Genomic DNA, 27,948 nt, shown 5'->3' on the forward strand with positions numbered 1-27,948 from the left:
AGCTGCAAATAAACAGGTAATTGACTCAAGAACTCCATAGTATGAACTGAAGGGAACTGGTAGATCTCAAAAGATATTATTGACGCAGCAGGAAAATTTGGCCAAAAGATTGTGATAAGTTGAAGATAATTCTACTACTCCACATTGGGAACATTCCCAATTAGTATTGGAGTGGCTGGTTGTTAGGAAGAGAGGGCTTTCTGGGATTCTTGAGATTTTAATGATTCCTCTCTTTTTCCACAAGCAGCAGTGTGAAAACCATAGAACTTCACTACTAAAACAGCAGTAAATAATTTAGGAACTCTTATGACTAGCTTTAGTTTCTTAGAGTTTGTATTAATGGTGGGTACAAAATGTAGGCTAGTTAGTTTCCCTTTGTTTCGTAGCTAAAGTGCACCCAGACACCTATTTTATAAATATATGGATTTGGTGACAAGGGAGCTAGATTGAGAAAATATAAACAGTGCACATTTATGAAGGTTAAGAAAAAAAATTAAACCAAAATTGAATCAGGTTGCCTGTCTCCTTAAGAATTTCCAACATCTGTGTCCATGGATTATGCTTATAAACATATAAATTCTTTGATTAATCTCTCCCCACCCACTCTCCCACCCCCATCTTCCCTCTGAGATCCCTCAGTCTGTTTCATGCTGTCTGTTAGGCAGACATTGATATGGGTAAGGCCTGGGGGTGGGGTGAATGTAGGGTGGAGGGGATCAATGGGGGTAAAAAGGGGACATCTGTAATATTTTCAACAATAAAGATTAAAAAAAAGAATTTCCAAATTTACAGAAAAAGTTCTTTAACTTACCTCAGTACATCACTCATAGGGCTAAGAAAAATCTTAGTGCAATCGTATTACTAAAAATGGTTCAGTTGCTGCTTATAAGGAATCCCCATTAAAGAAGTTTCTAATGTCACAATTTTTGCACAAGTATTACATTCTTGAATACTGACTGAAGGCCAGGATGTAAATGAAAGAATTCCTTCTACAGATGGAGCTCATGGTGTAGTCAGGTGTGGGTGAGATGGGATGAAAGAAACCCTCATATTAATAACTGCTATTACTATTTATGACCTTTCCTATTATGTGCGGGATACTGTAGCCACAAGCCTTACACTTCATGTCATTTTATCCTCACAATTACCTTGTGAGTCCCAACAGCCTCATTTTATCCAGGCAGAAACTTTGTAACCCAGAGAGGTTCCTTTGTCCAGGGTCACACAGCTATGGGCAGTGGAATCCAGACTGGAAACTTTGTTTCCCAAATTTTAGAAGCCCCTGCTCTCAACCATCCAAAGGCAAAGAGAGGAATCCCTGAAAAATGCCTGAACGATAAGGCAATGAAGGCACCCTTAGATCTTAAACTTCCCTTACTCCGTTTAAAAAAAAATCCTCTTGCAAGCACATGCTTAGAGGGAGGGCGCAGGGCAACGCTCAACAAACTGAGCCAGTCCCGCGGGGCACTTCCTTTTTCTTTTAACAAAGTTTGTTTAACAGTTTCTCACCTCCTGTGCTGACTAAAAGAGAGCTATAGAAAAAGGAGGGAAGCTGGGTCCGTAGTGTCCGAGAACTCGGTAGGCGGCCAAAGCAGGGATTGCGCGGCGGTTCGCCAGACCTCGGGCGACCGGTCCCCGCGCGGGCGGTTAGGACGAGGGTGCTCCGAGGTCCATCGGGTAAAGTGCGGCGCCGCAAGCCGGCGAGCGAGCTTGTGCGGACAACGCGGGGCGCGCACCGGGAAGAAAGCCGAGGGCTGGGCCGACGAAACCCACTTGCTGCGGGGCGGAAGGCGCACGTTCCGCGGTGGGATGGGCGCCACCTCCGGCTCCGGCTCCGGCTCCTGCCTGGTCGGGCGCCGCGCGGCTCCTCCCACTCTGCTCCCGCCTCCAGGCTGATGGGGCCAATGGGCGGGGCGGGAGGGTGCGCGGGGCGGGGCGGGGCGGGGCGGAGCGCGCCGCCTGCGCGCAGGTGCCACCCAGCGCCCCGCCCGCCCGTTCTGCCGCCGCCGCCGCCGTCGTGCGTGCCGCTCGGCGGAGGGGCCGGGCCTGCGCTCTCTCCTCCTTCCTCCCGCCTCCCGCTGCCGGTGGGACCCGTCCGCCGCCTCCTCTGGGACCCGGTGTCATCGCCCTCTCCGTGCACGGTGAGTCCCCTCCCTCAAGGGAGGCTGGGGGCGCGCTCCCCGCCGCATGTGCGGCGCCCCGGCCCGTCGCTGTGAGGCCGACGTCAGGCAGGGGCCGGGCGGCCGGGAGGGCGGTAGGCGGCGTGGGGTGTGTGGATGAATGAGGCGCCCTCGGACTAGGCCGCGCGTCCCGGGAGCGGCCCACGCCTCACGCCGGCTCGCTCTGGGAAAAGTCTCCGACGGCCAGTCGCCCACCCGGGGCGGGAAGACGTTGGCTAGGGGCCCGCTCTGGCGGGGCGGGCGGCCGGCCATCCCTCTGTAGGAGGCCAGAGGATTGGAGAGGCTCTGCTCGGGCAGCTGTGCCCCGGAGGCCTGGGGTTTGGCTGGTAACAGGTGTGAGTTAAGACCTAGGGCGGATCGCCGTCCCTCGGCGGCAGGGATCCGAGGCTGGACTACCCGTTTAGGAGCTGGGCCGCAGCGTGGCCCCGGGAGGTTCAGCCGGATCCAGAAGACGGGGACGGTGTTAGTTCCCAGCTTATAGACGTGAGGCTGGCAGTGCTCCTGAGTTCAGTTTGCAGGCGAATAGTGGGATTAATTCTGCACACAGGAGCTTGGAGCCAGATGCGCAGGGACTGAGAAAGTTTCGACTTGTAAATAAAAAAGGGTTAATGGATTCATTTACGACTAGAAATAAGAATGTAGATTCCGAAGGCTGCGTGTGAGTACTTACGATGAGCCGTGTACCCACGGTGCCAAAGTTGGGAGAGACGTTGGAAAGACCTTGATTACCAGTGTAGTTCATCCAGGTGAAAAATGGTGCTTGTGGGGGAAATGGGGAAGAACAGGAACCACAGAAGTGGGACGGACTGGCCTAGGTGACTTGGTTGCTGGTGGTTCAAGAATAGATTTTCTTTGACTCTCTCTTTCTGGGCCCCTGCTTCTTAATGTTTTCATTCATGTAACCTTATGTCAGTTTAAGAAATAAGTGTTTCTGAACAGTCTGGGTGCCCTTCAGTTTATTTTTGATTTATGGCGCCACATATTTTTAGGTCCTTCTTTCCAGGACTTATCAGGAGTGACTGCTTTGACAACTGTCAAAATCAGATATGTTTATAGAACTTAAATTTGTTATTGTTGAAAAATTAAGTGGATTTAGCTGTGCCAGTTTTTGTTTGATATATACAGTATGCTTTATTCTCAATCTGTTATTCAATAATATATTTTTTTATGATGAAATGTACTCTTGGTTGATGGGGATGGTAAAAAGTTTTGTTTATATGTTTGTTTTGACATTTCAGATGCCCCCCAAAAAGGGAGGTGATGGCATTAAACCACCCCCAATCATTGGACGATTTGGAACCTCCTTGAAAATTGGTATTGTTGGATTGCCAAATGTTGGGTAGGTGAATGTTGGGCTTTTTTCATTTTCATCTTGCAAATATTTTGGGTTCTGTTGTAGAAATGGGAACTCATGAGGTAATTAAAATTTAAATTGAAAGAATCTAGGAAGATGGAGTATTAGAATATTGTGAAACAAGGTTTTTGTTTAGTTGTATTTTATATTTGATTTTCCATACAGATACTATGTTGAAACTTAAGTTACTTATATTGTTTGTTTTGCCTAAACTCAGAGGAAGAACAGTTAAACATCAAGTTGAACCAGATCAGCTATTTGCTTGAAACACTGTTGGAAGACACACAATATTGAATTTAAGTGGAAATGGAGTAGTTTAAATTCGATTTTGGTGCCAGCTGGCTATGTAGGATACCTACCGAGGTTGGCTACCAGAGGCCATGCAGTAGGATACTTTACTGTAGTTTTAAAAGCCCCATTATAAATTGATTAGATTTGAGGGAGATCAGGGATTGGATGGCTAAATCTTTACTGGAGAAGGACATGACAATTTTAAATGTAATACTGGAAGTTGCTAGATAAAAGGGTATCTGATATAAAGTGGCTAAATCTGAAAACTGAGAGTAAAAATTTGAGTTTCATAATGTTTAAAATTTAAGTGAATCATTTATTTGCAAATAAGGCAGTGATAGGAAATATATGTGGAGTTTATCATATAAACCTATATACCCTTGCAACGTGAATGTTCAGTCTCCTTTTTTCATCATGTGCCCTTCTATTTTAATACCTTTTATTAACTTTAAAATATAAAATGTCTCAAGAGTGATTGGTTGTGCTAATGGGTAATAGATCCAATATGGACTTATTAAGGTGACTGAAAGTATTTTGACATGTGCTTTAGGCTTTCAGATTGGTGGCAGGTAGGACAACCATGTTCTTTCATGTGGAAAGAGCCCCTTGGAGCCCCTGACATAGAGATTGCTTAGTGAATGGAGCATGGTATGATCAAGTAAGGCAGTTCTTAAATTTTTGTAATGTAAAGCATAAACAAATGTGGCTGTCCTAATTTCTTTCCTGAAGCTGGAGAGGTTTGCATTTTGAAGGGGTTTCCTGCTGTGATATAGGCTGCTTGCAAAGTAAAATGAAATAGAGAGCATGGAAATATAAGCAAAACAAATAATTAAGCAAGGTACTGTAGGGTGCTGTCAGTAAATTTGAAAGCAAGATATGGTTATTATGTATGTTGTGAGCTCTATTGCAACGTAAGCAAGACATAGTTTTTAGATATTAACATACTTATTCTAAAATCACTGCAGTCAATGCAGCTTGACTTTAAATGGGACTACTTTAAAATGGGCCATGTTAAGGATTTCCTGTATAAGGTTTTTAGTCAGAGCATAATAAAAATCAATGTATATGAGAATTAACCTAAAAACATTTTATTATCCAGTATAAATGTGCTATTTGTGCTTTTAAGTTAAATACTCCTCCCACTACTCCCACCTCCAGTTTTATTGAGGTATACTTTACAAATAGTGAAATTCACTAATGTACAGTTTGAGGTATTTTGGCAATTGTGTTTGGTTTTGAACATACCCAGTGTATGAAGATTAGATTTCTAAACTTCTGCTTTTTCTTACCTGAATGACCTTTATAAATTACCGCCTCTTGAGCCAGTATATTATTGGGGTGTGAGCCTTGGAGGCTACTTTTAAAAAAACACCTACCTTTAAAAAAAAAAAAATTAGCCTGGCCGGGTGTGGCTCAGCGGTCGAGCATCGACCTAGGATCCAGGCGATCAGGGTTCGATTTCCGGTTGGGGCACATGCCGGGGTTGTGGGCTCGAATCCCCAGTTGGGGGCGTGCAGGAGGCAGCTGATCAGTGACTCTCTCATCACTGATGTTTCTTTCTATCTCTCTCCCTCTCCTTTCCTCTCTCTGAAATCAATAAAGATATATTTAAAAAAATAATAAAAATTAAAAAAAATTTTAAAAATTAAATATTTTTAGAGCAGTTTTAGTGTCACAGCAGAATTGAAGGGGTGGTGCAGAGATTTCCCATGTACTGCCTGCCTTCACACATGCATAGCTTTCCGCATTATCAACATTCCCCAGCAGAATGTTACATTTGTTATAATTGGCGAACCTATGATGACACATAATAATCATCCAGAAGTCCATAGTTCACCTTAGGGCTCACTCTTGATGTACATTCTATGATTTGGACAAATGTGTGATGGCATGTACCCACCATTATAGTACCATACAGAGCGGTTTCACTGCCCTAGAAATCCTCTGTGCTCTGTCTATTCACTCACCTAGCCCCAACCACTAATCTTTTTATTGTTTCCATCACTTTGCCTTTTCCAGAATGTCATATAGTTGGAATCTTACAGAATGAAGCTTTTTCAGGTTGGCTTCTTTCACTTAGTAGTGTGCATTTAAGTTTCCTCCATGTCTTCTCATGGGTTAAATAGTTCATTTCTTTTTAGTGCTGAATAATATTCCATTGCTTTGATGTACCATAGTTTATCCATTCACTGATGGTAGGACTTCTTGGTTGCTTCTAAGTTTTGGCAATTATGAATAAAACTGCTGTAGACATCCATGTGCAGGTTTTCATGTGGACATAAGTTTTCAGCTTGTTTGGGTAAATATCAGGGAGCACAATTGCTGGATTGTATGGTAAGACCGTGTTTAGTTTTATAAGAAACTTCTTAAGTGTCTGTACCATTTTGCATTCCCACCAGCAGTGAATGGGAGTTCCTATTGCTCCACATCCCTGTCAGCATTTGGTATTTGGTCAGCGTTCTGGATTTTGGATATACTAATAGGTGTGAGGTAGTGCCCCATTGTTTTAATGTGCATTTCTCTCATGACATATGATGTGAGCATCTTTTCATATGCTTATTTACCATTTGTATATCTTCTTTGGTGAAGTGTCTGTTAAGGTATTTGGCCCATTTTTTGATCATGTTGTTTGTCTTCTTATTATTGATTTTAAGAGTTCTTTGTATATTTTGGATAACAGTCCTCTATCAGGTGTGTCTGCAAATATTTTCTCCGAGCCTGTGGCTTGTTTTCTCATTCTCTTGCTATAGTCTTTTTGCAGAGCAGAAGTTTTTAATTTTAACGAAGTCTAGTTATCTATTCTTTCATGGATCATTCCTAAAAAGTCATCACGATACCCTATATCATCTAGGTTTTTCTCTTAGCAATTAGGAGTGGTATAGTTTTGGGTTTTACATTTAGTCTGTGATCCATTTTGAGTTAATTTTTGTGAAGGGTGTATCTAGATTTTTTTTTCTCCATGTGGATGTCCAGTTGTTCCAGCACCATTTGTTGAAAAGATTGTCTTCGTTTCATTGTATTGCCTTTGCTCCAGAAACTACATTTTGATATTCCGGACTTCTTTACTGGGTCATGGGAGAGCTCTTCTTTTTCCTCCCACTGCATGAGAAGGGATAGTTTCAATTGAGGGTGTTGGAAAACCCCCAAACAACACTGGCTTAAACAAAAGCTTCTTTTTGTATGTAAGAGTGTGAATTTTGCAGTCAGAGATAGGTATATTGACTCTGCTTTATGAAGTCCTCAGAAACCCCAGCTGCTTTGATTTACACCTTGGTGATCCCGGGGTTTGGCCTTCATCTTCATGGTTCAAGGTGGTGTAAATTCCAGGCAGCTGATTATCTGAAAGGTCAAAGGGCCAAATGACTTGGCCTGCAGTCTCTCAGGGACTCCCCCCCGCCCCCCGTAAACTGCCACATCATCCCTTTGCTAACATCCCTTTGTCCAGACTTAGTCACAAGAATTTAATTGCAAGGAAGGCTAGAAATGTCTTTATTTTGATGGCCATATGTTCAGTTAAGAATTCCAGCCTGACGGGGTGTGGCTCAATGGTTGATCATCAACCTAGGATCCAGGAGATCACAGTTCGATTCCTGGTCACGGCACATGCTCGGGTTGCCAGCTCGATCCCCAGTCGGGGGCATGCAGGAGGCAGCCGATCAATGACGACTCACTCATCATTGATGTTTCTCTCTCTCTCTCCCTCTCCCTTCCTCTCTCTAAAATCAATAAAGATATATTTAAAAAAAAGAATTCTGTTGCCTGGAAAGAAGGAGAGAATGGATATTGGGCAGCTGTATACACTGTTTGAACATGCAGGAACTGTCCCAGGGGAGTACTTGTCCTGCTTAGTTGATACTTCTGGAAATGTGCTTTGGTGTTTCCTACAACTTGCCTTTTCCCAATTTGCCACAGACCAACCCCAGATTCTTTTTTTCACATGTTGATGATATATATTTATTTATAATTGCAATCACAGATTCTTTAAAAGCTATTTACTGTTGTTTAGGGAAAACTTTGTAGGAAATGCTAAAAAAAAAAGTCCACAAGATAATTATGTTCAGTGTTTTAGTATTCTGTTGCTGTGTAGTAAACCACTCCAAAAGTTCATGGTTTAAACAATAACAATTTCTTATTTCTTGATTCTCTAGGTTAGTTGGGTGTGTCTTTTGCGGGTCTCACTTGGGATCTCTCGTATGCTGCATTTAACTGGTGGCTAGTCAGTATTAGAAGGTCCAAGATAATGGCCACACCCATAGGTCTGGGGCCTTTCAGGGTCGGCTGGAAGGCTGGGGCATTTCTGTACTTTACCTGGCCTCTTTCTCTCCAAGTGGTCTCCAGCCCAACTTCTTTATAGCATGGTGGCCAGCTCCCAAAAGAAGGAAAGTGTGACAGTGGCACAACACACTTCTACCTAATTCTTTTGGTCACAGCGAGTCATGATACCAGCACAGAGACAAGGAGGGAGGGAGGAAAAATAGCCTCTACCTCATGATGGGAGGAGTGGCAACAAATGTCTGGTTGTCTTTAATCCCCTGCAGTCTACTAATTTCCTAACATGGTTTGTATGAGGTCCCATAGAGGAGCCATCCTGGCCGATCCCTAGCTTCTTGTTGTTACTGTAGAGGCTCCATTCTTTTTCTTTTTTAAAAAAAATATATCTTTTTATTGATTTCAGAGAGAGGAAAGGAGAGGGAGAGAGAGAGATAGAAACATCAATGATGAGAGAGTCATTGATCAGCTGCAGCCCGCAACCCGGGCATGAGCCCTGACCGGGAATTGAACGCCGATTGCCTGGATCCTAGGTCGATGCTCAACCGCTGAGCCACGCCCGGCTGGGCAAAAATTTAATGTTTTTATTGATTTGAGAGAGAGAGAGAGAGAAACATTGATATGAGAAACATTGATCAGTTGTCTCCTGTATGCCCCCCCACCCCCAACTGGGGATCGAACCCACCTTTTGATGTATAGGACAGTGCTATGACCAACTGACCTCTCGGCCAGGGCTCATCTCCATCACTTAAACATGACATAATTGCCAGGTTCTGCTGGTTTCCTATCCCTGTGCTGTTGTGTGGCTTTGAAACACCTTTAGGCAGTAAGATGTGGCAGTTGTAGAGCTCTGTTGGTTGTTCTCCCAGGGAACACAGCCCTGTCCTATATACTGTCCTCTCTGAAAACTGTTATTTTAACTGGTTTTCTAGGTCTTTGTTGGCAGGAGGGCAATCCCTTATTAGAAGGGGAAGCAAAACTCTCCAGAGCCATTTTAAATGAATTTAAATCTTATTGTATATTTGTCAACATTCCAGGGTGCCTGCTCTTTTATGGAAATTTGTGATTTTTGGAATTATTTGCCTTCCCTTTTTAGTATGTTTTAATTAATCTCTTGGACAACATATCTGCTCCCCTGTTCACTCTTTCCTGTTGTTATATCAGCAGTAATTGTGTGACTTCATAGATTGATTTCCTTTTAAATCTTTGAATTTTAATGGTGTGTTTTTTTCACAATTCTGGCCTCTATTGCTATATCACCACATAATTTCAGATAGTTTTTTCTGTTCATTTTTTAAATTTACTATTAACTATAGACTTTATTTGGACTTCACTAGTTTTCCCACTGTCTTTTCCAATATACACCTTTGAAAAAATCATTTACTTTTGAAACATACTAATCAGGTATCATATACAGTGAAATGCACAAACTTCAAACATACATATCAGGTTTTGACATATCAATTTACCTGTGTAACCAGTACCTGCATCAAGATCTAGAACATATCCAGTGCTACATATCCAGTGTCTCTCAATTTGAGTTGATATTTTCTCATGCTATTGACTTTGTAAATCTGGAACTCTGTACCCATTGAACAGCACTTCCCATTTTTCCCTTTCCCAGCCCCTGCCAACCACCATTCTACTTTCTGTTTCCATGATTTTGACTATTGTAGGTATGTCTTATAAGTGGAATCACATAATATATGACCTTTTTGACTGACTTATTAAACTCAGTGTAATGTCCTCAGAATTTATCCATGTTGTAGCATGTGACAGGATTTCCTTTTTGAAGGATGAGTAATATTCTATTGTACATATATACCACATTTTCTTTTTCCAGTATTCTGTCAGTAGACATTTGGTCTACTTCCACCTCTTGGCTATTGGGAACAATACTGCAATGAACATGGGTGTGCAAATATCTTTTCAAGATCTTGCTTTTAATTTGTTGGTATAAATGCTCTGAAGTGGGGTTGTTGAATCATGTGGTAATTCTATTTTTAGTTTTTTGAGGAACCTCCATACTGTTCTCAATAGCAGGTGTAACACTTTATGTTCCACCAAGAGTGTACTAGAGCTCCCATTTCTCTACATCCTGGCCAATACTTGTTATTTTTTCTGTTTGTTGTTGTTTTTTTATAGCGACCATGCTAATGAGTGTGAGGTGGTATCATATTGTGGTTTTGATTTGCATTTTCCTCATGATTAGTGATCCTGAGCATTTTTTCATATGCTTGTTGGCCATTTGTGTATCTTCTTTAGAGGAATGTTTGTTCAGGTCCTGTGCCCATTTTTTAAATGCTGTTTTTAAAGATTACTGTATTGTTGTGGTTGAATTATAGGAATTCTTTATATAGTCTGAATATTAACCCTTTATCAGACATATGATTTGCTGTTATTTTCTCCCATTCTGAAGGTTGCCTTTTCACTCAGTTCATTGTTTCTTTTGATATACAGAGGTTTTTAAGTTTGATGTAGTGTCATTTTTCTATGTTTGCTTTTGTTTTCTGTGCTTCTGATGTCATATGTAAGAATCATTGCCAAAGCCAGTGGCATGAAGTTTTCCCCCTATGTTTTAGGAGATTTGTAGTTATAGGTCCTATGTTTAGATCTTTAATACATTTTGAGTTAACGTTTGCATATGGTGCAAGGTAAGGTTCCAAGTTCATTCTTTTGTATGTGACTGTCCAGTTTTCTAAGCATCATTTGTTGAAGACACAGTCTTTTCCCCATTGTGTGGCCTTGGAATACTTGTTGAAGATCATTTAACCATGTATGGGAGGGTTAATTTCTGGGCTCTCTACTTGTTTCACTGGTCTATCTTTATGCCAGTTTCACGCTGTTTTGATTACTGTAGGTTTGTAATACGTTTTGTTATCAGGAATTATGCTATAGACTTTTGTGGAAGAATACTATGGAGATAAAGTGCCTTTTCTAGTTGTGTCATAATTGAAGGATATATGATATCAGCACAACAGACGTATTTACTGGTGATATTAATCTTGATCACTTCGTTAAGGTGGTGTCTGCCAGATTTCTTCATTATAAAATTACCCACACCCAATGGGAAGGGAATTAACCACCACTTCCTGAAGGAAGGAGTATCAAAGAATTTGTAGACATTTGTTAGAACCACTACAGTAAATTATTTAATATTATGGGGAGAGATATTTTGAGGCTATTCAGATATCCTGTTTCTCTTTAAAGTTTCTCCTACTAAATTTTATCATTCCTCAGTGGATTTTACCTGCAGCAGTTATTAGTGGTGTTTTAATGGTGACTTTCTACTTTTCTTATTTGTTTTACATTTATTATTTGGAATTCTCCTATAAAGAAGATTTGTCTTTCCCCCCACATTTTGTTATTTATTCAGTCTTTTATATAGCTCCCTTTGGGATCACTGAAATTTGTTTTATTCTTTGGGTTATAACCCAATATTATCAATATTGTTTATTTGTCACTCAGATTGTTCTGGCTTTGGCCATTGGGAGCACTTTTAAGTTGCCTCCTTTGACATAGCCCTATCATTTTGTTTAAAAAATTTTTATTGATTTTTAGAGAGAGGGGAAGGGAGAGAGAAACATTGATGTGAAAGTGAAATATTGATTGGCTGTTTCCTGCACGGCCCCTACTGGGTACCAAGCCCACAACTTGGGCATGTGCCCTGACCGGGAATCGAACCTGCAACCTTTTGGTGCACAAGTTGATGCTCAACCAACTGAAGTATACCGCCAGGGACCCCATCATTTTTATTTCCTTCTTTTTTTTTTTTTTTTTTTAGTTTTTCCCTCCTCCATTGCTTTTCAGAGAGAGGGGAAGGGGAGGAGAGAGAGAGAGAGAGAGAGAGAGAGAGAGAGAGAGAGAGAGAGAAAGAAAGAAACATCGATGTGAGAGAGACAGATCAATTGGTTGCCTTCCCCTTGCACCCCGACCAGGGCTGGGGATCAAGCCTGCAACCGAGGTACGTGCCCTTGGCCGGAACAGAACCCAGGTCCAAGGGTGGACACTCTACCCACTGAGCCAAACTGGCTAGGGCTTTATTTTTCCTTTTTAAAAAGTACTTTCTTACTCTCTGATGGTAAAAGATGTTTTAGACTAACATTGTATTTTTCCTTTCCCAGCTTGATTCCAGGGAGCCCAGGTTTCTTTTACTGGAGAATGGTAGTTAGAAACTAAGATCCGGGCTCTAGGTATGATATGTGCTCATGATGTGCTACTGCTTTTAGGCCCTCTGACTTGTTAGGACATATATGTGGTTATACGAACCCACATGTACACACATTGGTATTTATTTCTGTCATCTGTATTTATTTCTGTATCTAGCAGAAGAATACTTAAAAAAAATTTTAGTTATATCTAAATTCAAAATATTTTGAAAGAATATTATACTTTTTTTCATGTTTTGGATGTATGCTGTATAAATGGTTAACTCAGAGTGCTGTGGATTTGCATTGGTGTCCTGACTTCCTAATACATACTGTAATTTTGCATAAGGTTTTAGAATAAACACCTGTTCAGTCAGATTTACTTATTACAGTAAAGTATGTAATTTCAAAATTATTTAGGTCCTAAATGGAGGGGTCATACATTAAGTCTAGCCACTCTTTTTTTTTAATGCTATCATTGCTGAAATAATATTTATATAAATGCATTCTTGCAAAACAGAGATTCCTTCAATTTTGAACCTTCCGTCTACTTTCAATCTTTAGTAATAACCTTAAGGAAAAAAATAATGACTTTAAATACGTGTGTGTGTGTGTGTGTGTGTATGGAAAACCCTCACTTCACAAAAAGCTTTGTGGGCTTTTAACACTTCAGGCTTAGGCCAAAAACTCTCAAATTCTTTGCTTTTCAAGGCTTTTCTTTAATAGATTTGAATAGATCAAAATGTCTTAACTTGCCACTGAAGCCTATAGTAATAATCCTTAGAAATGTTTCCTTTTTCTTCTTTATTTCTTCTTGTACTTAAAAAGCTATTAGAAGGTATAGATGACTTTATGAAATTTAAAATCCATGTCCAAGATTAGATGATCTGCGAAAATGGAGATTTGTCTTCCAAGTCTAGTTTGTGTGTAAGAATTTTTTTGGCCTAAGAGATAATGGGACTTTCTTTTACTATATTTTTACCATATATGATATATTTGAAGGGATAAACTTTTTTCTTTCTTATAAAACATATTTTTGTCCACATAGACAGTAAAACATGCTGTACTTCATAATGGCCATAAATTTAAAAATAACTCCATAAAGTCCTTGCAGTCTTTTTATGTTGCATTACTATGACTGTGGTAATACCAATGAAAGGGTTTTTGAAAACTACAGTATACAAAAATACAACTGCACTTTTTTGTCCCCTCCCTCCTATGAAAAAGCACAAGTGTTCTAATAAGTGTTTGGATTAATATATTTAAATTTTGTTTTAAGTATTTTTATTATAACATTATTTTGTAATGTTTTCATTATGGGTATACAATGTTTTAGTTATATTTTAGATAAGTAAGGACAGGTGCATGGACTCTTCTGGCAACTTAAGTATCACTATTTGTTTTTGTGAGAAGGGGAATAAGGTAGACCAATTTATGTCGCCATTTATTTCAGCACACTTTTGTAGTTTTCCCTCTTGGGAGAAATATCCTGAAGGTTCTGGTTATGTTCTTGAGGTCCCCTGAGTTTCCTCTGAATCCTTTGCTGGGTTCTCTGTCCTCCAGCATCATCTTTCCATGAGTGCAAAGCCTAGGTTCTGGGCCTCTTTTTCTACCTAGAATGGGCACATGTCTCCAGGGTAAAAGTGGCTGTGGAGGTCAGAGTACTTCTTTAAGGCTTTTTTCAAGCATTCCCAGATTCCTAGCCCCTTCAAATGCTTTCTGTATTCTGTATGTATATGGCTTTTCTAGTTCTGGGTGAGAGTTCTAATCTCCTGTTAGCTTTTGCATCTCACCCAGAAGCAGAATTTCCTCCTTCCCCCAGTTGTTGAAGAAATCTGGTTGTCTATAGAATTTTCCAAAGTCTGAATTTTGTTGACTGCATTGCATCTATGTGGTATCATTTAATATCTTCTTGTGTCCTTTGCATTCCCTGTAAAGTGGTAGTAATATCTAAAGGCTTGATCAGGTTAATATTAGGTAATTTTTTATTAGATAATTTTTATGTCCAGAGTACGTGAAAGATGGCGTATATACTTGTACTGTTAGGAGGTACTATTTTCCCCCCTTTTTGCAGTATTAACTATCGTTGGTGATAATTACCCAGCTCCATTAATTTCTTAGGGGTTGCAAAATGGTAGTATTCTGTGTTTTATTCTTTTATCCTTTATTGCCTGGAATATATCTATAAAATATATCAGTACGAACTCTTTGTTACTCTAAAAGTATAGCATCACCTAGCATCCCTTAAAGGTGGCCACAGAGAGTTTTTGTTTTGTTTTGTTGAGGATTATTAACAATTCGTGGATATGAAGTTACTGTTGATCCTTGAACAACAGGGGTTTGAGGGGGTGGGTGTGCTTAGAGGCACCCATCCTGGCACAGTTGAAAATCTGCCTTTAATTTAAGTCAGCCCTCTACATACGCAGATACCCAACTTTGGATTGAAAATTGATTTGTTACTATTTATTGTAGCTATTCTTATTGATGCTCAGATTGATCCATTTTGGCCAGTGACCCTATTCAAATTGGCTCCAGAGTGCTTTTGATAAGACTCTAAGGCCTTTAATAGCTTCCTTGTTTTCCCTTGGGAAAAATCTTTTGGGACTCATCTTGTATATTACTGGTCCCAGACCTGGAATTAGCCATTTCTCCAAGAAGTCCTGATTATTTTTAATGGAGGTGGTATTTACAGATCGTAGTCAGAATGTGAGTTCTCTTTTTAAAAATTATCTGCACTATTATATGTGTTCATTTAAAAAATGTGTTAAGCTTTGTCTTTCTGGAAGTAGATTAACTATAACTTTATAAATATACAGATTATTTTAAATTAACAGGATTGAAATTAAACTAGCTCTATAGAAACTAGTGATTTCCTCTTAATTATCATTCCTAGAGTTCTAGAATTGTTACCAGACTTAGAGGTTGCCAGTATAAATTCTACAATGGTCAATATTATTGAGTGGGTTATTAGCTGAGTCTGAATATAGCCCTGTAATTCTAAAACCTGACTTTACAGTGGCATCACCTGAGTTATTTTTAAAATATTGGGGCCTATACCAGATCTTGAAAGAGGCCTGGTTAATGCATGCCTTTACATTCTCGGCCGATTCTGTCATAGGCAGGCATTTGAAAGCTACTGGTTTGACCAATGGTGCTCTAAGCAACCAGTAATGATTTAAGTGGCTATTTTATCAAACATTTCTACTACTTTCCTGAAATGTTTAGTCTGAATGTGATATAAGAGCAATATTTAAAGACCTATAGACAGGTATAAGTTCTAAGTATCTTCCTTCCAAAACATACTTCTCACCAGTAGCAGTTAGATAAGCCTTGATTGTTGCCTTTTGTTTATTACTCTCTTACAAGATTCTCAGTTAAAAAAAAAAATGAACTGGTTCTTTGGTTTAAAAGTTCAATCAGTAGTGAATGTAATTTCTCCTGATGAATGTAGGCTTAGAACTCATCTTAATAGACATTTTTACCTTTAAAAAATGTTTGGAAAAGAGAATAATAATCATCCATAATCCTGTCATCCTAACACAGTCATTTTACTTTTGAATATTCTTTTGTTATCCTATTTGGTCTATATGCAAGCATTTTTATATAATCATGTCTAGCTATAGTTAGCAAGCACTAGCCTCAGAATTCTCATATAATCCTTTACTCTCTCAATTCGTCCAGTTAAATAAAAATTATATAAATAATTTTTATTTTAAATTCTCATGTGTGCTACAGTTCTATTTCTGGAGCAAGGAAAAGTCACTGTAATGTGCCTATATTACTGATGGAATTGAAAAGTAGTACAAACTGATCCACAAACCTTTAAAATTCCATTTTGTTTTGGATTTTAATCTATGATTTTTGACACTGTAATTAATTAATTAATTAATTATTTAAAATACGTTTTTATTGATTTTTAGAGAAGAAGGGAGAGGGAGGAAGAGAGAGAGAAGCATCAATGAGACAGAAACATCAGTTGGCTGCCTCCTGCAACCCCCTACTGGGGATTGAGCCATAATGTGAGCATGTGCCCTGACCAGGAATTGAATGGGCAACTTCTTGGTGCATGGGACAATGCTCAACCAACTGAGCCACACTGGCCATGGCTCATATTTTTTAAAATGTGGCTAGTGTTGATATGAGTTGGCATTCTCTGAGCATGTATACCTGATAAAAATCAGATAATTAGAAAATTATCGACCAATTTATTCATTCTTAATAGATTTTAAAATTTATATATACCTTGAAAAAAATGCATTTTGACTTTCATAATTCACAGTTCTAGACTTAGCAGTAATCCTTATGTACTAATAATTAGGAGGGAATCTGAGCTCCACCCTCCCATTTCCTATTAGACAATTAGTATCTAGTTCCCAATTCAGAATGCTTGGGAAGTGATTGACCTAACTAGGTGCACATCTATCTATATTCATGCTAGAGAAGATTGTATTAGAAATAGGTGAAGTGATAAACTGGCACTACCAGATACTTGAGGAATTAAATAGATTTGTGGTGTGATATGGGAATAGTAATCATTTATAACAAATATTCTTTGGGAAAATGCTTTTCAAGTTCCAAATAGACTGAGATAGGAACATAACCTAATTATACATCATGAGCTGCATTGTTGTAAATTTCATTAATTTCTGTTAGTAAAAATGTGTTCTTTCTCCTCACCCCCTTCCCAGGTTGATTTTATAATTCTCATGGATTTTTTTTTTTTTTTAAATAAAGGGAGAGGAGAGAGAGAGACAGAAACATCAATGATGAGAGTCATTGATCAGCTGCCTCCTGCATGCCCCCGGATGGAGCGTGCAACCCGGGCATGTGCCCTGACCGGGAATCGAACCCCTATCTCTTGGATCCTAGGTCCACGCTCAACCTCTGAGCCACGCCTGGCCGGTCTCTCATGGATCTTATTTGAGTATTGAAATTAGATAATTTTTTCTCAGTTTTAGCCTAAGAATTGACTAAATTGTTTGTATTCATTTTAGGAAATCTACCTTCTTCAATGTATTAACCAATAGCCAGGCTTCAGCAGAGAACTTCCCGTTCTGCACTATTGATCCTAATGAGAGCAGAGTACCTGTGCCAGATGAAAGGTTTGATTTTCTTTGCCAGTACCACAAACCAGTAAGGTAAGAAAATCTTCATGCCACTGTTTATTTTGTCGCTCTGTATAAACTGAGTAAATATCTGTAAGTGATATATTTAAAATCATGTACGAGGTTTTATTTCCTAAAATTAATGTAGCATTATTGTTTTGGGTTGCAAAGTAAAGTAGAGCATGAATAAGGGTGAAGAAGGATATGTCTGGTTATTAACATTGCAGTTATTTTTTTCTGGGGAATATGAAGTAGAGGGAGCACTTATTCTATTATATGATCTCATTTATGTAAAATTATACATGTATGTGTGTATTCATAGGAAAATGTATGAGATGAAGATCACAAGTTGATGATTATCTCTGAATAATGTAATTTTAAGGTGATTTTTACTTTATTTCTTAAATTCCTCTGTATTTGAAATTTTTATAACAAGTATGTATTATTTCCTTAATTAGAAAAAATAAGATTATACAGGTTTCTTGTTGGAGGTTCAGATAATATGGAAATGTATAAAGAGAGGAGTAAAAATCACCTATACTTCTACCTTAATATAATAAATACTTTCAAGGTATATTTTTCTATATTTTACCCTGAATGTGTACACACATACTTATAGAAATAGGATACTTTTTTACTTGGGGTATTATTTAATCTTTTTCTAGATTAAAAAACATAAAGTAAATCTAATTATTATATGAATGTACACTTTTCCTATTATTGAGAATTTAGTTTGATTTTAGTTTTTCACTATTTTGAATAATTCTCAAGTTTCTATCTCCAACCCTGAATTCTGCTAAACCCCAGACATGTATCTAACTGCCTTCTTGATATTGACACTTAGATGACTAAACAGGTGCCTCAGACTTGACATATCCAAAGTGGACCTCCTGATTACACTCTCCCTGTGTCACATTTGTTCTTCCTCAAGACATCTGTAATTCATTAAAGGGCCTTATTATTTTTTCAGTTGCTTAAGTCAAAACCCAAGATTTATTTTTGGTTCCTCATTTTCTCTCCCCTACATTCAACCTATCAGCAATTCTTACGAGTTTCTAACTACAAAATATATACCAAATTCAGTCACTTTTCCAACTTTTATCCACTGATTTTAGCATTCACTGATTTTTTTGATTATTATTATGATGATAGTCACATGGTGCTTTTGTAATTCTGTTATTCTTCATTCATTTGTTGGCTTTCTACTGTAAGGAAGCACTTTCTTATCTTCATTTACTTACTCATGTATTTATTCATACGCAGTGGGTTATAATCTGTCACAGTCACTGAATATAGCTCAAATTATATCCCTTAAATTAGTCCCTCAAGGGGACTTTGGTGTCCTTCTTAAAAACTTTTTATTTTTAAATTATTTCAAATTTATATAAAAGCTGCAAAATACACACAGAATGCTTATATACACTTCATGTAAATTTCTTCAAATCTTCAAGAATAACTTGCAGATTTGATGCCACATTGCACTTCAGTTCTTCAGTTTGTATTTATTAAATACAGACACTCTCCTACATAACCACAGTAAACCCGTCAAAATCAGGACATTAACATTGATCCAATATTACCTTCTAATTCATAAGTTCCATTTAGACTTCTTCAGTTGTCCTGGTAATGTGCTATTTACTCGGTCCCTTATAATGTAGCCAATCTCTTGACCCTAATGGGTTGTTACCTGATTTGGACCCTGCATTGGACCTCGGCTACTGTTGTGCTGCCTTTTCCCCTTTCTCTCTCTCCTTGTTTGGGCCCTTGCCACTCCTGGACTGTGTGGTCATGTGACATTGCTGAAATTTTTCAGAGACATGAAGAGAATAATATTAAAGCTCTTGGACTAAAAATTTGTTGAAATTTTAGGCATTGAGGAAATTAATTTCTTAAAATTTCCCTTGCTTTCTCTTTACTAGTGAACATTTACTAAATACCTTTATGGATTTTGGCCTCTGTGGTCAAGCAAATAAAGAATGGACAATAATTCATACTGTTTTTTCTTGCTACCTCAAACTTCTCTGTTATATTGTATGTTTTGAGACTTTTAAAAAAAATCCTCACCCCAGGTTATGTTTTTATTAATGTTTAGAGAGAGGAAGAAAAAAAGAGAGAGAGAAAGAAACAGTTGATGTGAGAAACATTGATCAGTTGCTTCCTGTATGCACCCCAACTGGGGATTGGACCCACAACCTAGGTATGTGCCCTGATTGGGAATTGAACCCACAACCTTTTGGTGCGCAGGACGACTCTCCAGCCAACTGAGCCACCTGGCCAGGGTTTAGATTTTTTTGATCAAAAGAATATCCTACTCATCTTGTTTCTATTGAAGACAAACATAAAAATGTCTTTAGTGTTCTGTGTTCATTATACTATTGTGATTAAAAATATTTTTAACCTTATGTTTTAGTCTCAAGAAAGTTTGGTAAGAATATTATTTGCTCAAATAGTCATGAAATCATTGGTACAGTCATCAAATACCATTGAATTAGGGCTCAAGTTTTTATTTTTTGAGAAGTTGTGTTAGTAATTTAAACCTTAAGTCAAGAATCAGTATTAAGAAACTCATTTTCATTAGAAAATAGAATCTATAGATTGTTCTGTTTAGTTTCCTCATAAAAGGAAACTGAAGCCCAGAAAGGTGAAATGATTTGCCGAAGGTCACACAGTTAATGTCAACCAAGAATAGAACTCAAGGCTTCTCATTTCAAATTCAGTGCCTTTCCACTCATATCCATGCTAATAAACTTTATATTTATCATATGGGTGGTTTTAGTTGTTAGAAATGATATCATTTAGGATGAGTTTGCTTGTACTGACTTAAACATACTGACTTAAACAGCTGATTTATTGAGTTAATAATAGGTAGGGTGGTGTTTAGTGTTGGTTTCAGCAACTCAGTTGTGTAGAGTTGGTTTCCTTTCCCTTTCCATTTTACTTTCTTTATCAGCTTATCATAAGATTGCTTTCTCCTTGTGGTCACAGAATGTTTCTCAAATCTTGGAATTGCATGCTTTCTCATCCATGTTCATTCAGAGTAAAGGAAAAGGAGTTTGCTTCTAGAAGCTCTCTCAGAAGACTGATGAGCCAGAACCCTGCTAAGCCTCTCTTGCAAATCTCCTTAAGTCTTTCTAGGCAAATGGAGCAAGGTGAAAGTCTTAGAATCATTAATGGTGACTAGGGGATGAGATTAAACTTCCTAGTACAGGCCTAAGCTACATGCCACTCTCTTAGAGTTAGGGGTAGAGCCCATTTCTCCAAAGCTCTGGGATACCCTGGGGAGGTATGGCTAGCCAAATGAAAATCAATATAGTTACCAAGAGAAGGGGCAAAGGATGCTGGGGAGGCAACCACAGTATCTAACAAAAAAACCCACCACATTTTATGTATGTTTCCTGTGGATTTGCTGATAACAATTGTCAAGTAATTTCTATCTGTATAAAAATTTTTTATAGAACAATTATTTTAAAAGGATTCACTTTCCATGCAGATAATAGGGAAGTATTTTGTGGAACTTTTATGTTGTATGTGGTGAAAGTGACATTCTGAAAAATGAATACTCTTTTGAAAATTGACAAAGAATACATACGTGCATACATATACTTTATAGCATACACCTTTGTCATATGACATTGAAATTAGCTTTATTTACTCATAGACTTTAATCTGCATTTCTACATGGCTGACTGGTTTTCCTAGCTTGGTTTCTGACTTATGTTAACTGTACCTTTACTTTGAGCAAAGCAAAGGTTATTTTGTATATATATCTAATTCTGTTGCTGGTTTTAACAAGTAGGTCATTACTGTGATGATAACTGGATAACATCATTACTTGCAGTTTTTGGCTATATAATCTATATGGTGATTAAATGCAAACCCAGATATCCTATGTTTGAGTCCCAGTTTTGTCACTACTAGCTGAGTGATTCTGTATGCAACCAGTTTCTTAACTCTCCAAAGGCTTAATTTCCTCAACTGTAAAGTAGGTTTAATAAATAACACCTACCTGATAGAATTGCTTTGAACTTTGAAATGATAATGCATGTAAAGCATTTAGTCCAGTGCCTGGCACAAAGTATGTTGGCTCATTCTATGATGATTACCTTGCATTATATCAGTATACTCTTGAAATGTTCTTCACTGCTTGTGTGTGTGTGTGTGTGTGTGTGTGTGTGTATGTGCCAATAGAACAGGATAGTAAAATTAATGATATGAGTTTTAATCTTTAGAGACACAATAAAAACAGCTACTCTGCTTTATAACTTGTTTCTTCATTTTCTTAGGAAAGTTCTAATGTATTAAAAGAGATTATTTCTTATTTATTTTTTTTGGTATTCATTTATTAAATCATTATTGAGTCTTCTAAATATTGTTTTAGAAAGGAAAGAATTAGGTCCTGGACTGGTAGCTCAGTTGCTTAGGTGTTATCCCAGTACACCAAGGTTACGAGTTTGATCCCTGGTCAGGGCACATACAAGAAGCAACCAAAGAATGCATAAATAAGTGGAACAACTGATCGATGTTTCTCTCTCTCCTCCCCTCTCTCTTGCTCTCTCTCTCAAATCATTAAATAAAAAAATTTTAAAAAAAAGAAAGAATTCATGTAAAATGTTTCGGAAATTCGTTTGGTTAATAAATAGGTTCTTAGTACTGTTTTACAATAAAACCATCTTTTATTTTTTCAGCAAAATTCCTGCCTTTCTAAATGTAGTGGATATTGCTGGTCTTGTAAAAGGAGCTCACAATGGACAAGGCCTGGGAAATGCCTTTTTATCTCATATTAGTGCCTGTGATGGAATCTTTCATCTAACACGTAAGTACAGTTGTCTGTTTAACTGATTGATTTCATTATAATCAATGTTTTCTTTCTATTGTTGCTCAAAATTAGAAATGACTGATTAATAGAAGATTTGTTTTGCTTCACAAGATGAATTGTGGATTCACCTGTTAATTGTGACTCTAATGTTATTTAGTATAATCTCCATATGAGAGGGCTTATTCCATAGCAAGTATATGTTTTGATATTATATTCTAATTTAAGTCTATCCCCTGTTCTGGATTAGAGTCATTGAGAAGTTTCTATATGGAAGTAATTTTGTTAATTGTAGAGGCATTTTGAGATTTTTTTAACTTGTGGAACTTTTCTGCATTCTTGCTTTTCCGTGTGTTGAGAAGGCAGAATTGATAGAGGAGAGGAATTCCATTATTTCAGAGGAGAGAAGGACATCCAGGTTATTTATTAGAAATGAAAAGATTAAGCAGAAACTATAGATCAGCTAGTCCTTAATGGAGAGAGGGATATAAAGCAAAGAGAGAAAACAGATAGAACTATGTGTTGGTTTGTGTTCTTTTGATCACAAAAGTAAGCTAAAACATAGTAATTCTCTGACAAAACAGAAAGGTTTAGGTTAAGGCTCAGATTAAGACTGCACTTTATGGTAATAGTATTATAATGAGAAAATAAATGCTAACAAAGAAACAAATTAGAGGTAGGGGCCAGCTGTGGTCTGGTTTAGTGTTTTTGTTACTGGTCCTCGACTACATACCTATAGCAATTGAAGATGAACATCTAGAAAATTTTATGTCAGTTTGACTAATTTTTTGTCATAAAAATTTAATAAAATTGTGCTACTTTTTTGTATGTTTTTTGAAAAAATTCATTTGCCTAGTAATTCATTTTTACTGTATTTCACAAAAGCTCACCACAGATAGTTTGAGAAGCATTGATCTAGGTAGCTTCACCTTGAGTGAAGGTATGGAGACATCTTCTAGAAGGGTTTGTGGTGCAGGCAAAGAATAAGGTTGTGGGCGGGAGTTAGGGAGGGCGTGGAATTCAGTTTTGTAGCATAGCATTACCTAAAGCCCTGGATGTTGGCGAGAGCCTCTGTTTTTCTGACAGTTTGTTTTTTCGTTGGTTCTGATGACTGACATGAGAGTTTCAAAGCGAGGGTGGAATCAAGTGTGACTCCTAGGTTTCTGGGCTGGGCCAGTTGAATGAATCTTGATGTCATTCACTGAGATGTTAAATATAGAAGAAGCAGCAAGTCCTGGGAGAGAGCTGGTAAGTTCTGTTTGGGACCGTGTTTTGAATTTGTATACCTAGGACATCCATATAGGAAATGTCTGTAAGGAAATATGATTGATAGGACAGGTATGACAGGAATATGGGGGCAAGAGAACTGAAGGTTTGGCTGTAAGCATGATTAAACCGACAGGTGGAATAGAGCTTAACACAGGGTAGGAGTGAGACTAGAAGAGGACTGAAAAGTGGAAGGCTCATTGATCTGATTTCCTGATGAGCTTCAAGAACTGATACGCTGTGTGTAAGGGGTGTGTGGTTAGAGAGGGACATTTGACTTAAAATTTTGAGAGCTAGAGTAGTTTAGGGTGGTGGTAAAATCCTGATAATGGCCTGAAACCATTAAAGTCTTTGGTGTTATTATCTCTTGTATAATATTCATCTGATATGTTTTTCTAACTCTCAGGGGAAAATGAATTTGGTTAGGATTATACATACTTTATTGTATTTTAGTGAGACTAAAGGTATTAAGAAAGGAAAAAAACACAAACTAGATACCATGCTTTGTTATAGTGATTGATTTCAGAGATGTTAAACTGTGAAAATATACATCTTTGAATGAATAGTATATATTATAATTATAGTGCATAGAACACAGAATGATACATTCATAACTAGAATTTTTAAAAAAATTTATAGAATTACAATCAGTAAAAGAGTTATAGAGATTAAAAAGATAAAGTGATTACTTTCAAGGTATGAAAATGGAAAATTCTTTAACTCCAAATTATGATATATTTTCGTCTTTAGCAATATGCTTATTAAACATGAGGGTGAAGTAAGATTTTATCTTTTATATTTTTTATTGAAAGATTATTTTCTTCAGATATCTTTAAGTCAATAGAAATAGCAGTTTACTTGAGTATTTATTACCTATTAATTAAATATCTAGCAGAATCTAATATATTCTCTGGTTTTATGAAGCTTCTAGCCTAGAGGTAGAAATAAACATTAAATAATTGTATTAATAAATGTGTAATTACATTGTTGGATTGTTTAACACTTACTGGTGAATTGTTTATTTATTGCCTATTACCACATGTTTGGAACTCGTTTTAATTCTTAACTTCATTTTTTATTTTGGTGAGAAAAAAATCCATTATTTTGTGTTGATATTTTTTAGTTTCTCTATTTTCATTTTAGAAAGTTGATTTAAAACTACTAAGGAAAGCGGCAGTGTAGTGATGATATGTAGTATTAGTGTTTAGGGCAGTTTTACAGTTTTCCATTAGAACTTCTGAAAGTTTAGGGAAAGAAAAATTATAAACAGGAATTTTGGTTTTTTACTGAATTTTAATTTATTAATGCTGTGTTTTTCTCCATTAGTTTAATTTTTAAAAATTAAAATTTTTTCACCTTATTTACTTCCCTGTATTATTAGATGTATGTAAATATATACATTGTCTCAAAAATTTATAATTTTTGTTTTAAATGTAAATACTTATTTTGACAGGTTTGCTTTGGTCTTAAGTCTGTAGATCACTCTGTCTTATTCATTTGATACATTATTTATGGAGCGCCTCTTTTAAGTGTTTAACAAGTCAATGGGACTTGTTTTTACTAATTTTTAGAAGCAATATAATTTCCTATTATTAGATTTTTAAATATTCAAACATAATGGAGCTGTTGATTCCACTGAATCCTTAGGTTTTTAAAGCTGGCATTTGAAGTGCATTTCAGCTGGAAGCTAAGGTATGTGTGTGTGCTATCTGAAGGACAGCACCTTTGACAGCTCCCCTGTACCTGCTGTCAAGCTATTTATAGATAAAACTTACTAAAGTTTCTCGCCCAGCCAGGTGTGGCTCAGCGGTTGAGCGTCGACCTAGGATCCAGGCAATTGGGGTTCAATTCCTGGTCAGGGCACATGCCCGGGTTGCGGGCTGCAGCCAATCAATGACTCTCATCATTGATGTTTCTATATCTTTCTCTCCATCTCCTTTCCTCTCTCTGAAATCAATAAAGATATATTAAAAAACAACAACAAACTTATTAAAGTTTCTCAACAAGTTACTTAGAGATGTTACCTCATAGGTTGGAAATAAGAGTTCTGCTTTCTGAGCTATGGGTCAGTTTTGTTACCTACTTAGAAACATACAGGAGCTTCAGATTTACAAAACTGTAAATTATAAAGTATATGATTATGTATATTGTAGAAAACAAAATTTCAAATACAATCTGATTATTTTCAGCTAAATTGTTGTGTGTATGCACATGTGTGTGTTGTGGGATGTTGCTGGTAATATGGGATGGGATATACTGCCCTGTTCTTTATTGAGTTCTGTTCACTAGTTGGCTTTTTAAAGTTAAATTTTCTGCCTGTGGATTTATTTTGAACTTCTTGTGTAAACTTCAGTTGCATTTATTATTTTGCTGTGCTGACTTCTAAAAAGAATTTTAACTGTCTTACAATAAAATACATTAAAACAACAGGGAAGTGATGAAAGTGGATTAGTGAAGAGTGAGAAGTAAAGGGAGTTGGATGGTAGGATGGTCAGGAGCCTAACTACATGATAACGCATAACCCATGCCAAATAAAATATTAAAATTGAGAATAAATCTTACTACTGAGTATCGTGGCAGCCCAGGCACAGAGAAAAATTATGGCTTATCTAATTTCATATATGTTCGATATTTATCAGAAGAGATAACCCTTTCCTAGCTCTGAATTGAAATTTATTTCATTTTTGTAGGAGAGACCTGAGGCACAGCTCAGTGTGTAGTGTTTTCTGTTAATTTGCATAAAAAGCAGTAATTTGGAAGTAATCTTTTACCCCTCTTACAACACTTAATAAAAACAGAGGGCATAGAGTTAGATTTTTTCCCCCGGAAGTACTTATCTTTTCTGGAGTATTTATACGATTATACAGTAGTATGGATTTATAGCTCCAGTTTATACAAGGATAAAATGTGGGGACTCTAGTCTAGATGACTATGAAGTTAGCATGTTTTTAAGCTACTCTTACTGGGTATGAACAGGCTTTATCAGTTGTGGCACAGCAATATTAACATTAGCATGTGTCTGAATAGTTAGCATTTTATTTTCATTTCTAAAAGAAGGGGAATGATTATTAAGCAACTGGTAAATGTTAGGTACTGTGGTAGATTCTTTCTAATATATTATTCTGTTTAATCTTAACATCCTGCAGGATTGGTGTTATCCCAGTTGTACAGATGAGGATACTGAAAGAGAAAGGTTAAGTAGTTTTCCTAGGGTACATAGCTAGTAAATTGGGTGGAGAGCCTCTCTTTCTTTTTTAAAGTTCTTTCTCTTTCCAGTCTTTCCACCATACCACCCTGCTTTTGTACATTTTTAGATCTGAATGTTTAGCATGTTTAAGATTCCTGTGTGTGTGTGTGTGTGTGTGTGAGAGAGAGAGAGAGAGAGACAGAGGAGAGAGGAGAGACAGGGAATGAGAATTAAAATGTTTGGTGTACATTTTTTTCAGAGAATACCTGCTGTGCATAATAGTGACCTATAGGCATATCAGGAGACACTTCTGAAGAGACAGGTGCTGTGTAATTATTTTTAAAGAATTAGGTTATAGTTTTTGCTTTTTTGTTGCCATCAAATATTTACTGAGCACTTACTATGTGTCAGCTCTGTGGTAAGTGCTTCGTGTGAGGAATTTTATTTCTCAGAACAAGCCAGAAGTGGGTAGAGAGAAGTTAAGAAATTTGCCTAAGGTACACAGCTGGTAGATTGTATAGTCAGGAGTACATAGTACTCATTAAGGCAAGTCTGAAGTCCAGCTCCAAAACCTGCACTATTAGCCTTTGTACAGTGCTGACCAACAGAAGTTTAATGTGAACCATAAATGTGAGCTATGTATGTAATTTAAAATTTTCTGATAGCCCACTTTTAAAAAAGTGAAGAGGTGAAATGAATTTTAATAACGTATTTAATCTAACAAATGACAACATTTAGTCAATATGAAAAATTATTAATATATTTTGGTAACATCTGAAATCTGATGTGTAATTTACACTTAGAGCAGATCTGTATTTGGATGGGCAACATTTCAAGTACTTAACGGCCACAATGTGGCTGGTGGCTGCAGTATTGAACAGCTCAACTCTACGTTATACTCATAGAAAGAAATTTGAAGAAGATATGTCAAATCATTGATAGATTTTGAGGGAATAGAGTTGGGGTGGAGGGAGAGATAGATGACTTTTCTTTTTGCTTTAAACTCTTGGCTTTTTTTTAAGTGAATATGTATTCTGATTTTTAAAACAGAAAATTTCTAATTTAAATACCAATGTAAGATTTTGACAAGTGATTCAAATAAAATTCTCAAGAGTTCTGTATTAAAACAATGAGGAGATAGCTTTGGCTTAGAATCTTGTGGTTCAAGAGTTGTCAGTGATCTATTTCTATCTCTGTAAAATGTTTGATTTTTAAGCTGAGATAATCGGGATAGTTCTGCCAGGGTGATTTAGTGAAGGAGTTTACTCTCACATAAGTAAATTAGTGGGTCCTGTTGTTGAAGAAGTTACTTCCTTGATTGTTCCCACAGCGTTA

At 37.3% G+C, this 27,948-nt stretch overlaps 1 protein-coding gene across 1 annotated transcript in view; it reads left to right on the forward strand.

The window, feature by feature from the left end:
• Positions 1-1,991: 1,991 nt before the first annotated feature.
• The window catches only part of OLA1 (Obg like ATPase 1), a 121,448-nt gene continuing 95,491 nt past the window's right edge, over positions 1,992-27,948 (forward strand). The window contains exons 1-4 of the mRNA XM_081143537.1: positions 1,992-2,141; positions 3,419-3,519; positions 17,237-17,380; positions 22,033-22,160. Coding sequence (XP_080999663.1) covers positions 3,419-3,519; positions 17,237-17,380; positions 22,033-22,160 — 373 coding nt within the window. The 5' untranslated portion in view covers positions 1,992-2,141. The remainder of the gene's footprint in view (positions 2,142-3,418; positions 3,520-17,236; positions 17,381-22,032; positions 22,161-27,948) is intronic.

This window comes from Miniopterus schreibersii (genome assembly GCF_964146895.1).
Source record: "Miniopterus schreibersii genome assembly, chromosome: 7".
In the NCBI taxonomy this organism is placed as follows: Eukaryota; Metazoa; Chordata; class Mammalia; order Chiroptera; family Miniopteridae; genus Miniopterus; species Miniopterus schreibersii.